The sequence below is a fragment of the Rhinoraja longicauda genome, chromosome 17, assembly GCF_053455715.1.
Source record: "Rhinoraja longicauda isolate Sanriku21f chromosome 17, sRhiLon1.1, whole genome shotgun sequence".
Taxonomy (NCBI): Eukaryota; Metazoa; Chordata; class Chondrichthyes; order Rajiformes; family Arhynchobatidae; genus Rhinoraja; species Rhinoraja longicauda.
This window is the reverse complement of record NC_135969.1, coordinates 39,760,040-39,772,584: the sequence shown is the minus strand read 5'-3', so window position 1 is coordinate 39,772,584 and position 12,545 is coordinate 39,760,040. Positions and strand designations below refer to the sequence as shown.

At 47.2% G+C, this 12,545-nt stretch overlaps 1 protein-coding gene across 10 annotated transcripts in view; it reads right to left on the bottom strand.

Annotated features, from left to right (window-relative positions):
• The window catches only part of magi1b (membrane associated guanylate kinase, WW and PDZ domain containing 1b), a 369,840-nt gene that overhangs the window by 29,643 nt on the left and 327,652 nt on the right, over positions 1 to 12,545 (bottom strand). For 7 of the 10 annotated variants that reach the window (XM_078414547.1, XM_078414546.1, XM_078414549.1 and 4 more), the window contains 4 exons: positions 8,998 to 9,201; positions 6,148 to 6,238; positions 5,301 to 5,352; positions 1,313 to 1,456 (listed from right to left, as the gene is read on the bottom strand). In XM_078414547.1, the coding sequence (XP_078270673.1) occupies positions 1,313 to 1,456; positions 5,301 to 5,352; positions 6,148 to 6,238; positions 8,998 to 9,201 (491 nt within the window). The remainder of the gene's footprint in view (positions 1 to 1,312; positions 1,457 to 5,300; positions 5,353 to 6,147; positions 6,239 to 8,997; positions 9,202 to 12,545) is intronic. The other 3 variants (XM_078414550.1, XM_078414545.1, XM_078414542.1) reach the window with 2 other exon arrangements.

Below are 12,545 nucleotides of genomic sequence, written 5' to 3'. Positions count from 1 at the left end.
AGATCAGATTGGTTGAGACGGACTGAGCGGAGGCTGCATTTGGTTTCGCCAATGTGGAGAGGTTAACACCTGGAACAGAGGATACAGTCGATGAGGTTGGAGGAGGTGCAAGTGAACCTCTGCCTCACCTGGAAAGACTGTTTGGGTCCTTGGATGGAGTCGAGGGGGGGAGGTGAAGGGTCAGGTGTTGCATCTCCTGCGGTTGCAGGGGAAAGTACCTGGGGAGGGGGTGGTTTGGGTGGGAAGGGACAAGTTGACCAGGAAGTTTCCATAGGAACGGTCTCTGCGGAACGCAGAAAGGGGTGGAGATGGAAAGATGTGGCCAGTAGTGGGATCCCGTTGGAGATGGCAAAAATGTCAGAGGATTATGTGCTGTATGCGACGGCTGATGGGGTGGAAGGTGAGGACAAGGGGGGCTCTGCCCTTGTTACAAATGGGGGGAGGGGGAGCAAGAGCGGGGCTGCGGGATATGTATGTATGTATGTATGTATGTATGCGTGCATGTATTTGTGTGTGTATCTATATATAATATATGCGTGTGTGCGTGTGTGTATATATATATATATGTGTGTGTGCGTGTGTGTGTGCATGTGTGTGTGCACATGTGTGTGTGTGTGTGTATATGTATATATATATATGTGTGTGTGCGTATGTGTGCGTGCACGTATGTGTGAGTTTATATATAAACTGAGCAAGTTTTCATTTATTATATTGTTTACAGTGTACCATGTTTACACGCGTGTTGTGCTGCTGCAAGTAAGGATTTCATTGATCTGTCTGGGAGATATGATGATAAAACAATAGACAAGAGGTGCAGGAGGAGGCCATTCGGCCCTTCGAGCCAGAACCGCCATTCAATGTGATCATGGCTGATCATTCTCAATCAGTACCCCGTTCGTGCCTTCTCCCCATACCCCCTGACTCCGCTATCCTTAAGAGCTCTATCTAGCTCTCTCTTGAATGTATTCAGAGAATTGGCCTCCACTGCCTTCTGAGGCAGAGAATTCCACAGATTCACAACTCTCTGACTGAAAAAGTTTTTCCTCATCTCCGTTCTAAAAGGCCTACCCCTTATTCTTAAACTGTGGCCCCTGGTTCTGGACTCCCCCAACATTGGGAACACGTTTCCTGCCTCTAACGTGTCCAACCCCTTAATAATCTTATACGTTTCGATAAGATCCCCTCTCGTCCTTCTAAATTCCAGAAAGTCTCTTGACTTGACTCTTCTGCATTAGATGGGCCAAACATTGTTAAACTTAATGGTACAACCCCCTCTTTTGGTGATTGGTGGTAAATCAGTGCGTGCGCTCACCTTAATTTTCCCATTCCTGATGGCCGCACCATCGTCTGCCAAGCGGAGCACGTACAGGTCCATGTTATATTCCCGGCCACCGCGGAGACTGAACCCAAAGCCCTTTGGTCCTTTATCCAGCTCCACCGTGTACAGCTCAGGCTCCTTAAAGACACAAGTCACTGAGATCAACAATTGCAGCAGAAGAGAGAGAGAGAGGCACTCACTCGTCAGCTCAGAGATAATGAGCACTTGCACAATAAGGAAGGAAGGATATCCTTGCTATTGAGGGTGTGCAGTGTAGGTTTACTAGGTTAATTCCCGGAATGGCGGGACATTCATATGTTGATAGACTGGAGCGACTAGGCTTGTATACACTGGAATTTAGAAGGATGAGAGGAGATCTTATCGCAACGTATAATATTATTAAGGGGTTGGACACGTTAGAGGCAGGAAACATGTTCCCAATGTTGGGGGAGTCCAGAACAAGGGGCCACAGTTTAAGAATAAGGGGTAGGCCATTTAGAACTGAGATGAGGAAAAACTTTTTCAGTCAGAGAGTTGTGAATCTGTGGAATTCTCTTGCCTCAGAAGGCAGTGGAGGCCAATTCTCTGAATGCATTCAAGAGAGAGCTGGATAGAGCTCTTAAGGATAGCGGAGTCAGGGGGTATGGGGAGAAGGCAGGAACGGGGTATTGGTTGGGTACTGACATGGATAGAAAATTGGTTGGCAGACAGGAAACAAAGAGTAGGGATTAACGGGTCCCTTTCAGAATAGCAGCCAGTGACTAGTGGGGACCGCTAAGCTCGGTGCTGGGAATGCAACTATTTACAATGTGCATTAATGATTTAGATGAAGGAATTAAGAGTAACATTAGCAAATTTGCAGATGACACAAAGCTGGGTGGCAGTGTGAACTGTGAAGAGGATGCTAGGAGGATGTAGAATGACTTGGACAGGTTGTGTGAGTGGGCGAATGCATTGCAGATGCCGTCTAATGTGGATAAATGTGAGGTTATCCACTTTGGAGGCAAGAACAGAAAGGCAGATTATTATCTGAATGGTGTCAAGTTAGGAAAAGGGGACGTACAACGAGACCTGGGTGTCCTAGAACATCAGTCACTGAAAGTAAGCATGCAGGTACAGCAGGCAGTGAAGAAAGCTAATGGCACGTTGGCCTTCAAAATGCGAGGAGTTGAGTATAGGAGCACGAGGTCCTTCTGCAGTTGTACAGGGCCCTGTTGAGACCACACCTGGAGTACTGTGTGCAGGTTTGGACATAATTTGAGGAAGGACATTCTTGCTATTGAGGGAATGCAGCGTAGGTTCACGAGGTTAATTCCCGGGATGGCGGGACTGTCATATGATGAAAGAATAGAGCGACTAGGCTTGTATATACTGGAATTTAGAAGGATGAGAGGGGATCTTATTGAAACATATAAGATTATTAAGGGATTGGCCACGCTAGATGCAGGGAACATGTTCCCAATGTTGGGGCAGTCCAGAACCAGGGGCCATAGTTTAACAATAAGGGGTAGACCATTTAGAACTGAGATGAGGAAAAACTTTTTCACACAGAGTTGTGAATTTGTGGAATTCTCTGCCTCAGAAGGCAGTGGAGGCCGATTCACTGGATGCATTCAAATGAGAGTTAGATAGAGCTCTTAGGGCTAGCGGAATCAAGGGGTATGGGGAGAAGGCAGGAACGGGGTACTGATTGTGGATGATCAGCCATGATCACATTGAATGGCAGTGCTGGCTCGAAGGGCCGAAGGGCCGAATGGCCTCCTCCTGCACCTATTGTCTATGTATCTATGCATCTTTGTTTCAATCCATCAAGATGGACGAATTTTAAAAAAAATTAGTCGAGTTCAGTGCAGTCTTGGTTTCTTGGCCATCATCCAAAACATTAGCTGACTAGGGCACCGTGTCTGCAGATTAGTTCAGTCCATGTATTAGTTGCCACTGGGGACCTATACTAAGCAAGTTTCACAAATCTCATTGATTGCCTCAAATTATCAGGTCAGCAGGTTCAAACCATGTGGGGTGGCATCTAGCCATGGGGAAAACGGAGGAGTTACATAGGTCGAAGGGTCTCGACCCGAAGCGTCACCCTTTCCATCTCTCCAGAGATGCTGCCTGGCCCGCTGATTTACTCCAGCTTTTTGTGTCTATCTTTCTCGATGGGCTCATCTGTACGTTCTCCCTGTGACCTGCGTGGGATTTCTCCAGGTGCTCCGGTTTCCTCCCACACGCCAAAGACAAATACAAGTCTCAAATGCCGATTTGTAGGTTAATTGGCTTGGTATCATTGTAAATTGTCCCGCGTGTGTGTCGGATAGTGCTAGTGTACGGGGATGGCTGGTCTGCATGGACTCGGTGGGCCGAAGGGCCCGTTTCCGTGCTGTATCTCTAAAGTCTAAACTTCAGCCGCAATGACCTAAACACTGACAAATGCAATTGCACATTGGTCAATAGACAATAGACAATAGGTGCAGGAGGAGGCCATTCGGCCCTTCGAGCCAGCACCACCATTCAATGTGATCATGGCTGATCATTGTTAATCAGTACCCCGTTCCTGCCTTCTCCCCATACCCCCTGACTCCGCTATCCTTAAGAGCTCTATCTAGCTCTCTCTTGAATGCATTCAGAGAATTGGCCTCCACTGGCTTCTGACAGATTTACAACTCTCTAACTGAAAAAGTTTTTCCTCATCTCAGTTCTAAATGGCCTACCCCTTATTCTTAAACTGTGGCCCCTGGTTCTGGACTCCCCCAACATTGGGAACATGTTTCCTGCCTCTAACGTGTCCAACCCCTTAATAATCTTATATGTTTATGTGTACATTTTCCGTAGTGTATAGGATAGAACTAGTATACGGGTGATTGCCGGTTGGCATGGACTCGCTGGACTGAAGGGCCTGTTTCCACGCTGTATCTCTAAACTAAACCAAGATGTATGAATAGGAATGGTTATGGGTCAAATGCAAGCATATGGGATGACCCCAGAATGCCAACTTGGTCAGCATGGACAAAGAGAGTTAGGGGTGGAAAATGAACCCGTTTCCATTCTGTATAGCTCGAGCACTCTATAACAATTTATTAATGACTATCCTTTTTCTCAATACGCCAGATAAACCCATAGAGATCTACAGCACAGCAATATGTGTCCGATTACTAACTGGCATGCCAATACATAGGAAGGAACTGAAGATGCCGGTTTAAACCAAAGACAGACACAAAAACCTGGAGTAAATCAGTGGGACGGGTAGCGTCTCTGGATAGAAGGTATGGGTGACGTTTCGTGTGCCAATGCCTTTTACTGCTCTGTGTAAAAAAAAGTTCATCTTGTATTGAGTGCATTTTACCTCTACCCTGCATCAGCAGTATAACTACTGCCTTACAGCGCCAGAGACCCGGGTTCGATCCTAACTACGGGTGCTGTCTGTACGGACTTTGTACGTTCTCCCCGTGACCTGCGTGGGTTTTCTCCGAGATCTGCGGGTTCCTCCCATACTCCAAAGACGCGCAGGTTTGTTGGTTAAATGGCTGGGTAAAAATGTAAATTGTCCCCAGCGTGTGTAGGATAGTGATAGTGTGCGGGGATCGCTGGTCGGCGCGGACGCAGTGGGCCGAGGGACCTGAATCCGCGCCGTATCTCTAAATTAAAACATTTTGCACAGCTGCCGAGATACAAGTCTCAAACTAGAAGTTCGGCATTTCCTTTCAGGGGCGAAAGCTCACCAGACAGCAAATTATCACAGTCCAATTTTAATACTACCTGCTTGCTGGGTGGATTGTGACATTGGCCAATTTGCTTGTTTGCTTATGAAAGAACATCAGTGGCAACAATAAAACTACTTTGGAGCTTTCCAAATTAGTGAAAATGCCCTATTCAAACACTCTTACTGCTATCAGCCAATACTGGGGCCACAACACAGCACGGTGCTCCAATTTTCTAAATTGCCCTGATCTAATGGTTCTGCGTTTATTTCAATTAAACCACTTACCTGAGCTGATTTATATTCGTATGATACATCTGGCTTTGGTTTGGCATTATTCCTTCAAACAAAATCAAAAACGAGGACATGTGAGGGTTTTATTCTTACTGTAAGTCATTCAATTACACAGGCCATCTCTGTTACCATTGAAATCAAAGGAAGAACAATCGCTGTACAAAATAATGGAAAATCAAGTGATTCTCAATTAGCACGTTGAACAGCTTCACCCCATTTTGTGCGTAGGAAGGAACTGGAGGCGCTGGTTTATACCATAGAAAGGGACAAAGTGCTGGAGTAACTCAGCGGGTCAGGCGGCATCTCTGGAGAGCAGGGGTAGACGACGTTTTGGATTGGAACCCTTCTTCAGACAGCACAGTCGTGCTGCCTCACAGCGCCAGAGACCCGTGCTCGACCCTGACTACGGGTGCTGTCTATGATGAGTTGGCACGTTCTCCCCGTGACCCGCGTGGGTTTTCTCCGGGCGCTCCGGTTTCCTCCCACACTCAAAGACGTGCGGGTTTGTAGGTGAATTGGCTTCGTTAAAATTGTAAAATTGCCCCCTAGTGTGTAGGATGGTGTTAGTGTAAGGGGGTGAAAGCTGGTCGGCGCGGACACGAAGGGCCGAAGGGCCTATTTCCGTGCTGTATCTCCGAAGTCTAAAGTCCATTGCTGAAACCACCCATTTCTGTCTGAGACCACATCATCGACTAGGTCCCAGCCGAGTTTTCAGTCCTCCCAGTTCCAAATTCAGTCCTCCCAGTTCCAAATTTGCTTCTCTGAAATGCCCCAGGGAATTGATTTTCTACAAAGGTAGAAGTGCTTCCTTCACAATTGTTGACGCGAGACCGTTCCTTACCGTCCTTCCTGTTGTTGCTGCTGTGGAGCGTGAGTGGTTGTGATCGTTGCAATCTTTTCCGCATTTGTTAGCAAGGATGGATTGGAGGATTCTAGCGGCAGGGAACATAACATTTAAACATAGTCAGCGCAAGATATTATTTCAGCAGATCGTACATCTTCCACATGAAAAATCATTTTATGGAAAATTATTTTATTGGCACAGTGGTAGAGTTGCTGCACATACCTGTGTTTATCCGACACTGGTCATTGATTTTTGGAATTTTTACTAATCTTTCCCTCTCAACCCTATTCTCCAGTGCCGAAACAGGCCCCATCGGCCCACCGAGTCCGCACCGACCAAACGATCACCCCACACACTAACACTACCCTACACACATGAGGGACAATTTACAAATACATGATAAAGGGAGCAACGTTTAGTGCACGAGTTTACTCCAGCACTTTGTGTCTTTTCTTTTGTAAACCAGCAACTGCAGTTACTTGTGTCTACCTTACACACATTTATAAGCTCATATGTTCATGAGTTCTCGGAGCAGAATTAGGCCATTCAGCCCAACAACTTTGCCTTGATTTAATCATGGCTGATCTATCTTTCCCTCTCAACCCCATTCTCCTGCCTTCTCCCCATAACCCCTGACACCCGTACTAATCAAGAATCTATCAATCTCCACCTTAAGAATATCCATTGACTTGGTCTGTGGCAATGAATTCCACAGATTCACCACCCTCTGGCGAAATAATTTCCTTCTCATCTCCTTTCTGAAGGGACGTCCTTTAATTCTGAGGCTGTGGCCTTTGTTCCTGGACTCTCCCACCAGTGGAAACATCCTCTCCTCATCCATTCTACCCAGGGTGCAAAGGGTGAAATCTCAGTGTTACCCACCAGGGCCGATATTTGACTTGTGCGGTCACCGTAAGCTCGGGTCCCGAACTAATAGACGCGGTGAATCAGAAAATCTAGGCTTCGCACCCTTCAAAAACATCAGTGAAGATACTGGATTCCAATGAAGCTAAAATTAAATTGACTTTAAAGCAGGTAGCCTTGGGCATCCTATAAATTTTACAAGGTGTGACCACATAACGTTGGGGACTGAAAACGGCAAGATCCCTAATCTCTCAAAAATTCTTTGCTGGTGCTTAGCAAAAAAACAAATCATCAACAGAAACGGCAGCACCTTCCTCGAGATACTGCGCCGAAACAGGCCCTTCGGCCCACCGAGTCCGCACCGACCAAACGATCACCCCGCACCCCGCACACTACCCTACACACACGAGGGACAATTTACAAATACATGATAAAGGGAGCAACATTTAGTGCACGAGTTTACTCCAGCACTTTGTGTCTTTTCTTTTGTAAACCAGCAACTGCAGTTACTTGTGTCTACACATTTCTAAGTTCATAAAGTGACAGGAGCAGAATTAGGCCATTCGGCTCATCGTTTACTCTGCCATTCAATCATGGCTGATCTATCTCTCCCTCCTAATCCCATTCTCCTGTCTTCTCCTCATAACCTCTGACACCCGTATTAATCAAGAATCTATCTATCTCTGCCTTAAAAATATTCACTGACTTGGCCTCCACAGCCTTCTGTGGCAAAGAATTCCACAGATTCAACACCCTCTGACTAAAGAAATTCCTCCTCATCTCCTTCCTAAAGGAACGTCCTTTAATTCTGACGCTGTGACCTCTGGTCCTAGACTCTCTCCCACAAGTGGAAACATCCTCTCCACATCCACTCTACCCAAGCCTTTCATTATTCGCTAAGTTTCAATGAGGTTACCCCCCCCCCCTCATTCTTCTAAACATTTTGCACACCTTGGGTATGCTCAACAAAGAATATCTCTATGACGTGTCACGGTAGCGCAGCGGTAGAGTTGCTGCTTTACAGCGAATGCAGCGCCGGAGACACAGGTTCGATCCTGACTACGGGTGCTGCACTGTAAGGAGTTTGTACGTTCTCCCCGTGACCTGCGTGGGTTTTCTCCGAGATCTTCGGTTTCCTCCCACACTCCAAAGACGTACAGGTATGTAGGTTAATTGGCTGGGTAAATGTAAAAATTGTCCCTAGTGGGTGTAGGATAGTGTTAATGTACGGGGATCACTGGGCGGCACGGACTTGGAGGGCCGAAAAGGCCTGTTTCCGGCTGTAGATATATGATATGATATGATAAGTGACAATAAAGTATTCATTTCTCAACTCCATCCAAGCCATGAGATGCAACACCTGTCCCTTTACCTCCCCCCTCAACTCCATCCAAGGACCCAAACAGTCTTTCCAGGTGAGACAGAGGTTCACCTGCACCTCCTCCAACCTCATCTATTGCATTCGCTGCTCCAGATGTCAACTTCTTTACATCGGCAAAACCAAACGCAGGCTCGGCGATCGCTTCGCTCAACACCTGCGCTCGGTCCGCGTTAACCAATCTGATCTCCCAGTGGCCGAGCACTTCAACTCCCCCTCCCACTCCCACTCCCAGTCTGATCTTTCTGTCATGGGCCTCCTCCAGTGCCATAGTGAGGCCCACCGGAAATTGGAGGAACAGCACCTCATATTTCGCCTGGGCAGCTTGCAGCCCAGCGGTACGAACATCGACTTCTCCAACTTTAGGTAGTTCCTCTGTCCCTCACTTCCCTTCTCCCCCTTCCCAGATCTCCCTCTATCTTCCTGTCTCCACCTATATCCTTCCTTTGTCCCGCCCCCCTGACATCAGTCTGAAGAAGGGTCTCGACCCGAAACGTCGCCCATTCCTTCTCTCCTGAGATGCTGCCTGACCTGCTGAGTTACTCCAGCATTTTGTGAATAAAGTATTCATTCATCCATAGAAATGAAAACAGCCGTTGACTCACCGTCCCCGGGAATGATGCACAGAGTGACGGTGTTGCCGGCCTCCTTGATCAAGTTGACAATGTCGGAGTGGGACTTGTTGGTGATGGAGCATTCGTTGACGGCCAGTATACGGTCTCCCACCTTCAGCTGCCCACAGCGGTCCGCGGGGCTTCCTTCGATGATCCGACCTATTTTGTGAGGCATGGCTACACATGCATTGCCTGCTTTTTTTTGTACAAGTTTTAATTGGGAAGATGGCAAAGGTGAACCATTTTGGAGAGGAGGACAGGGAGACAGAAGGTTTCACGGGTTAATTCACTGTGCCACAAAGCAAAATTAACGATGGAATGCATCACATCCCATGGTCGATGATCAAAAACATTGGCAATCAGCTCTACGCAACGCTGCTGAGAATGGAGCATGCGCACACACAACATGCCAGTCACTGGGTAATAAGCAGCTCCATTGTCAAATTTTAAAACGCCGTTCTTAACCCTGCCCATCGAGTGTTGGCGAGGGGTATTTTGCAAGTTCTATTGCTAAAGTACAAAATCTTTTGCCTTTATTAATAATATAACTCAATTGGATTAATGACACCAATGAATATATGGTGAGAGAATCTGGCAAGCAAGTCCCTGGAAAGTGCTGGAGTAAGACAATAGACAATAGACAATAGGTGCAGGAGGAGGCCATTCGGCCCTTCGAGCCAGCACCGCCATTCAATGTGATCATGGCTGATCATTCTCAATCAGTACCCCGTTCCTGCTTTCTCCCCATATCCCCTGACTCCGCTATCCTTAAGAGCTCTATCTAGCTCTCTCTTGGATGCATTCAGAGAATTGGCCTCCACTGCCTTCTGAGGCAGAGAATTCCACAGATTCACAACTCTCTGACTAAAAAAGTTTTTCCTCATCTCTGTTCTAAATGGCCTACCCCTTATTCTTAAACTGTGGCCCCTGGTTCTGGACTCCCCCAACATTGGGAACATGTTTCCTGCCTCTAACGTGTCCAACCCCTTAATAATCTTATACGTTTCGATAAGATCCCCTCTCATCCTTCTAAATTCCAGTGTATACAAACCTAGTCGTTCCAGTCTTTCAACATATGACAGTCCCGCCATTCCGGGAATTAACCTAGTAAACCTAAGCTGCACGCCCTCAGCGCAGCGGGTAACGCAGCGGGTCAGGCAGCATCTGTGGAGGGAATGGTCATGTCGGGATCTTCTCTGGAGGAAAGGTCCCCAACCTGAAAGGCAGCCTGTCCATTCCCAGCACAGGTGCCTCAAAATGGAGGCGTACATGTCCAATTATAATTCTGGTTGGAACCCATCCTTGAGCTGGCAAAGGGGATACTTCCTTCGACATGCAAAGGGATATGGGCACAAAGCCAACATTTTAATCAGATAAGGAAGCCTGTTTTTCCTTATCGAGTTCACTGTGTTCTGTGCGAAAGTTGTTTGTTGAATTTCATACTCCAACTTCTAAACTGCCCACCAGTTCTCTGACTTCACAGCAGAGTTAGCCAATTAGACCAGCACTTCTGTACTTTACGCAAGTTTTCTAGTCCCTTTTGCCCCCCAAATTCCAGCAGAAAATGACAGCCCCGACTGCACGAGCCATCCCCACTCCGAGAAAATCTCCCTCTTCAGAAACCTATCATCCCAGATTTCAAAATCAATTTAGAATATGAGATGTGGATGCAAGTGACCATGGGATGTTTTAAACCTCGAAGACAGTGGGTAGTAAAATTGTACCAAGATGAGTGATACATCCTACGATCCTTAATTTAGTTAAATAATCATTAACTTATTTGCTCGTGCAACAATGCAGGACGACTACTTCTGGTTTAGAGATACAGCGTGGAAGTAGGTCAAGTCCGCACCGACCAGCGATCCCCGCACACACTAGGGACAATTTACATTTATACCAAGCCAATTAACTTACAAAACCTGTACGTCTTTGCAGTGTAGGGGGAAACCGGAGATCCCCCCCCAAAAAAAAACCCACGCCGGTCACGGGGAGAACGTACAAACTCCGTGCAGACACCACCCGTGGTCAGGATCGAACCCGGGTCTCTGAGGCAGCAACTCTACCGCTGCGCCCTTGGCTTTCATCGAAGGCCCCTTGAATGATGCATTGTGAAACGAACACTGTTTTCTCAGACAGCCCTGTATTTGTTCAGATTAATGAACGCGGGGGGAAGCCAGGCGTTAACGTCAAAACACGAGCGTCTGGGGAGATAACGTTGTGCAAAACCTCGGAAGGTCAAAGGTTTAAAAACCTTCAGATGATTTTATTCTCCTGGGATATTAACAGTCGAACAAACACCTGAATGTGAATCAACACTGAGATCATAGTTTCAGGAGGTTAACTCGCTGTACCAACTCTGCCAACATCGTACAGACAGGCAAACTGTCCGTGGTGTGTGTAGGATAGTGTTAATATGCCGGGATTGCTGGTTGGCGGAGACTCAGTGGGCCAAAGGGCCTGTTTCCAACCAAACTAAACTAAAATCCACGCAGGTCACGGGGGAGAACGTAAAAACTCTGTACAGACAGCATCCGATGGCCGAGCACTTCAACTCCCCCTCCCACTCCCAGTCTGACCTTTCTGTCATGGGCCTCCTCCAGTGCCATAATGAGGCCCACTGGAAATTGGAGGAACAGCACCTCATATTTTGCCTGGGCAGCTTGCAGCCCAGCGGTATGAACATCGACTTCTCCAACTTTAGATAGTTCCTCTGTCCCTCTCTTCTCCTCCCTCTTCCCAGTTCTCCCTCTATCTTCCTGTCTCCACCTATATCCTTCCTTTGTCCCGCCCCCGACATCAGTCTGAAGAAGGGTCTTGACCCGAAACGTCACCCATTCCTTCTCTCCTGAGATGCTGCCTGACCTGCTGAGTTACTCCAGCATTTTGTGAATAAATACCTTCGATTTGTACCAGCATCTGCAGTTATTTTCTTACAGCACCCGTAGTCAGGATCGAACCGGGGTCTCTGCCGCTGTAAGGCAGCAACTCTACCACTGCGCCGGCCATTCTGATAACGTGACTTGAAGCATTAAATCTGCTCCTCTTTCCCACAGACCACCTGACCTTCTGAGTGTTTGCGGCATTTTCTATTTCTCTCTGATCAAACGATATCCTCCCATCTTAACATAAATGGAACCTATACCAGAAAAATGTCGTAGACCAAGACTGAAGAAACTGCAGCTGCTGTTTTACAAAAAAAGGCGCTGGAGTAACTCAACAGGCCAGGCAGTATCTCTGGAGAACATAGACAGGATGACATGGCTTAGGATAGGGCACCTTCTCCACACTGACGTTTCAGGTCAGGACCTTTCTTCAGACTCTTCAGTCTGAGATGTTGCCTACCCATGTTCTCCAGAGATACTGCCTGACCCGCCGAGTTACTCCAGCACTTTGTGCCTTTTTCTGTAAGCCAGCATCTGTAGTTCCTTGTGCGTTTGCACTTTGCGTGCCAATTTAGTACTTTGCCAATGTTCTGTGCTTTCTCGTTGCAGAAAGGCAAGCAAATCTAAAAAAAAACCAGCAAAACCCACTCAGAGGTA